This window comes from Microtus ochrogaster, chromosome 10 (genome assembly GCF_000317375.1).
Source record: "Microtus ochrogaster isolate Prairie Vole_2 chromosome 10, MicOch1.0, whole genome shotgun sequence".
In the NCBI taxonomy this organism is placed as follows: Eukaryota; Metazoa; Chordata; class Mammalia; order Rodentia; family Cricetidae; genus Microtus; species Microtus ochrogaster.
Window position 1 is genome coordinate 51,538,674 of NC_022016.1, and position 4,678 is coordinate 51,543,351.

The window sequence follows — 4,678 nt, forward strand, 5'->3', positions numbered from 1 at the left end:
CTAGCCATGTCCAGTTCAGTTGGGTTTTGTTACCTTTTTGTTGTTGTTACTGAGATAATTTACATACAACAAAAGATATACTTTAATTTTTTTTTATTTTATGTCTATAGTGTTTTGCTTACATACATGTCTGTGTAGTATATCTGTGTCTGGTGCCCACGAAGGTTAGGTGGTTATGAGTTGCCATGTGGGTGCTGGGAATTGAACCAAGTCCTCTACAGAGCAGCCAGTGCTCTTAACCTCTGGGCCATCTTTCCAGCTCCAATAAAAAGTACACATTTTTATGAGCACAGTTCATTAAGGGTGTTTGTTTTTTACAGTTCTGGGGTTCAAGCCCAGGGCTTTGTTTATGTTAAGCAAGCACTCAGAGTACTATGTATGTTTTTGTCAGTGTTTGTGCACAGGGCCTTGTTTCTTTCTGTACATCCTCAGGCTGCTGAGGCATAGCCTACAGGGCCTGCCAGTTTCCCACGAGAGAGGTGTTTTATCTCCCCAGCAGAGAGTCCACAAGCTGGCTGCTCTGTGTCCTTTCCTGTGTTTGGTGTTGGTATTAGTGTCCTTTATCAGGGATGGCAGCGGTGCAGGATATCACAGTGTGCTCCGAGTCACAGTTGCCTTTCTTTGGTGCTTTCTCTCCTCCCTCGTGATGTGACTCGCCCTGAATCAGTCTGACCTGCTTCCCCAACTGCCTAACCTGCTCTGTCCTTTCCCTGCCCTGTTTGCTTATAGGTGGTTTTTTCCCATTATCGGCCACATGGGCATCTGCACATCCACGGGAGTCATCCGGGACTTTGCCGGCCCCTATTTTGTTTCGGTGAGTCCCCATTTGCCCTGCCCTGGATAGTCTACAGGCTCAAAGAGAGGGCCGGCCTGGACCCAGGAAGTCACAGAAAACTCTCAACCCTGGCCCTAGCCTTCTGCCCCTCACCAGTATTTGACCCCTTTCCTTCTCTTGCCTCCAGGACAGGCCAGGAGGGCAGTGTGGCCAGAGGAATCTTAAGTAACTGGCTCAGCCCTCTGCCCCCATCCCTGGGTACCAAGACATGGGTAGGGGTTAGAGGCAAGAGTGGAGTCAGCCCATCCAGGAACCACATCTCTGGACCTTCAGAAGGTGGGAGCCATGGTTGGGGAACAGGGGAGGCTGACACCCTAGGGTGGGGCTTTTAGACTGAACCAGCTGTGCTCTCAGATCTGCTTCCTGAGGATGGACCAGCGTTAGTCCAGTGGGCTATTTCCAGATGAGCATGAGGCATTTGCTGTCTTTAGGTAGCTGAAGCTGGAATGAAGGGGTGTGATGGCATAGTCTGTTTGTATTAATGGTTATTATAGCCATCCTAACAGGGCAAGGCTTGTTGCTGTGAACTTAATAGTTTTACTAGCTAGGCCTAGTGGATCATGCCTTTCTAATCCCAGCACTAAAGTAGGAGGATTGCCCAGAGTTTAAAGCCAGCCTGGGCTACATATTGAGTTCCATGTTAGTGTTGGGTATAGAGTTGGGCCCTGCTTCAAAAAACAAAACAAAGCCAGGCAGAGTAGCATGTGCATTTATTTCCAATACTCAGGAGGCAGAGATAGTGAGGTCAAGGACAGCCTAGTCTCCTTAGAAAGTTCCAGGACAGCCAGGGCTACATTGAGATACCCTGTCTCAATGTATAAAATTATATTTCTGGGGTGTTTGTCTGTCTACATAGGGAGTCTAGGACTCCCCAGTCTCCCTTATAAGAAAGGTCTGTGGGTCCGGCAGCCTCTGTCCTGCTCTGAAGGTGTCCCTCTCCGGTCCCATGTGAGCTTTGAGTGTTGCGTTGAGCAGTCAGAGGCCGATGTTACAGCGTCGTGAAGAGAGCTGTGGCCCATGATGACCGGTCAGAGACTGTGCTGAGGACGTCAGGGAGGCCCAGAGAAGCCCCTGCACTGCATTCTTTGCACAGAGCAGCAGCTCTGGCACTACAGATGCCATGCTGTGTCCCAACTCTGCTGTCCCTTCTAAGTCACTGCACTTCAGCCACTGGCACAGGGTGTCATTAGACTGGATGTAGTTTCTGCACTGACTTCTGCTCTTGTCTCTCAACAGGAAGACAACATGGCCTTTGGAAAGCCTGCCAAGTAAGTGAATAGTCTTGTGTCTAGCCCCAGGGCCAGGTTCCTCCTGCTCAGAGTAACTGGCCAGGCCCCCTGTGAGACGCAGCAGGAACCAGCACCCTGAGTACACAGTGCCCTGTATCCGATGCCTAGTGTGTCAGTCCCTGTCTGGGCCTCACCTTGTGGACCATCCAGGTCTGGCCTCAGTTCTGGGAGGTTGTGTTTTCAATCCACGGCACAAGAGCATGGAAAGGATGGGACTCAGGCAAGGCCACACAATTAGGAAGCCTCAGAGCTAGCTCTCACAGCAAGTCTGTCTTCCTGTGTAGCCTGGAGTCCTTCCACGCTGGGGAACAAGCAGGCCATTTCAGGACTAGGAGGCTGCTTGGGGCTCCACTGTAGCTCTGCTTGGAGGGTGTGGTAGCCACTCAGGTCTTTTAAGAACAAAACAGGTTTCGCTGCAGCCCTGTCTTCAGTGCTGGGTGGTTCCTGTGACTCTGGGCCTGGTGACAATGCCTCAGAAGAACAGCAGGTATTCTGTGGCCCAAGACTACAGAGGAAGCTGCTGGACGAGCTGACCTGGAGCAGAGCTCCCAGCTCTGGCTTCCTCAGGCAGGTGGAGATGTGGTCTGGGGGTTCTTTGGGCTGTTTTTCAGAGTGTTTGTTGTCTGGTTTTGGTATTTCCAAAGGCAGTTTTATGCAGAGCCCCTGAGCACTAAGTCCAGACCACAGGGTTCTCCCTGCCGCACCTGCTGCTGGTCCCGTCGCTGTACCCCACCCCACTTCTGCCTGAGGCCATTGGTTCTAGAAATCTGAGTGGGGGAGAATGCTGCTGGGTCCCCCTCAGTGCGACACCTGCATCTCCCCCTCAGCTGCCAGTTGGTTCCCGATCCCTTGTTTTCCCCTGAATCCTCCAGCTGCTCAGTTTATGCATGTTTCCCTCGTTCAAGCTGTTCCCACAGCCCCCAGTACTGACCTGACCCCTCTGCCATCAGCCTAGACTCAGGTGTTTCCTCTGTCTGCATCCATTCAGTTGCCATGACAAAATGCCATTGAGTGGGTGCTCATCAACAACAAAAATGTCTCAGTTTTGGAGAGTAGGAAGGCCAAGAACAGGGTGCTGGTACACTCAGTGCCTGCTGGTTCCCACACATGAAAGGGGTGGAGGAGTCTCTCGGGTCAGGATCACTGACCCCAACTGGAAGGGAGTTCCTTAGGGGTCAGGATTTTAACATAATAGGGAACAGCCCATGGTGGTGGCAGTGGCGCATGCCTTTAGATCCCAGCAGAGGCAAGCAGATCTGAGTTCAAGGCAAGCCTGATCTGTGAGTTCCAGGACAGCCAGGACCTCACCGTGAAACTCTGTCTCAAAGAAAAAAAAAAATAGGAGCCAAACATTCCAACCACACTGGACTAGGCTGAGTCCCCAAGAGCCATCGTGGCACTGGTGGTCTTGCCTGGTGACAAGTTTCACTTCCTGGGGAGACGCGAACAGACTTGATTTCCTTATTTCCCAAGTCTCAAAGAGCTCCCCTCCTTGAAGAAAGGGTTTCAATTGGGAGGAAATAGCCACGCCATACTAGACAAGGACCTGGTTGGCCCCATAGGCGTGGGCACCCCGCACAGAAATTGTTCATAAAGCTGGAAGAACACAGAGGGGCTGAGCCAGTGCCCAGAACATTCCCTTTTCTCTTCAGGTTCTGGAAATTGGACCCCGCACAGGTGTATGCCAGTGGGCCCAACGCATGGGACACAGCTGTGCACGATGCATCTGAAGAGTACAAGCACCGCATGGTAGGTGGGACCTGGGGGCAGAGATTCTCCCTTCCCCTCCCCCCAGCCCAGTCTGACCCAGCTGCTCTTGTGTCTCCAGCACAATCTCTGCTGTGACAACTGCCACTCACATGTGGCGCTGGCCCTGAACCTGATGCGGTACAACAATAGCACCAACTGGAACATGGTGACACTCTGCTTCTTCTGCCTGATTTATGGGAAGTATGTCAGGTGAGTGGTGAGCCATCTTCCCACCTGCAAGCCCCGCCCCCAGGCCACTCTCCAAGGATCCTGGAAGACTGTCACTGGAGTCCTTCAGTCACCAGGGACAGTTGAACAGAGACTGTGAGGTTCTAATCTAGAGTGACCAAGCTCTTGGTGGAGATCCAGGTGGCTGTAGCAAAGTCCTACTTCACGTGGGTCCCGGTTGACCTGTCAGTTGCTCACTGGGTGGCTGCTTCCGGGCTGTCCCTGGGGAAATGACTGCAGTGGTTCTGGCTTCTAGGAGAGCTGTGAGCCTACAGGTGTTCAGATCAATACTAAATAAAGTGAATTTAGATAAGCCAGGCGGTGGTGGCACACACCTTTAATCCCAGCACTCCTGAGGCAGAAGCAGGCGGATCTCTGTGAGTTCGAAGCAAGTCTAGTCTATGGAGCTAATTCCAGGACAGCCAGGGCTACACAGAGAGACCCTGTCTTAAAAAACAACAAAAAAATCTCTTGGATAGGGACTGGAGAGATGGCTCAGCAGTTAAGAGCATTGACTGCTCTTCCAAAGGTCCTGAGTTCAATTCCCAGCAACCACATGGTGGCTCACAACCATCTG

The 4,678-nt window shown here is 51.9% G+C and overlaps 1 protein-coding gene across 1 annotated transcript in view; it reads left to right on the plus strand.

The window, feature by feature from the left end:
- Positions 1-4,678, plus strand: part of Tmem222 (transmembrane protein 222) — a 13,008-nt gene that overhangs the window by 6,512 nt on the left and 1,818 nt on the right. Inside the window, exons 2-5 of the mRNA XM_005353104.2 lie at positions 730-814; positions 2,072-2,103; positions 3,777-3,873; positions 3,953-4,083. Of these exons, the coding sequence (XP_005353161.1) occupies positions 730-814; positions 2,072-2,103; positions 3,777-3,873; positions 3,953-4,083 (345 nt within the window). The remainder of the gene's footprint in view (positions 1-729; positions 815-2,071; positions 2,104-3,776; positions 3,874-3,952; positions 4,084-4,678) is intronic.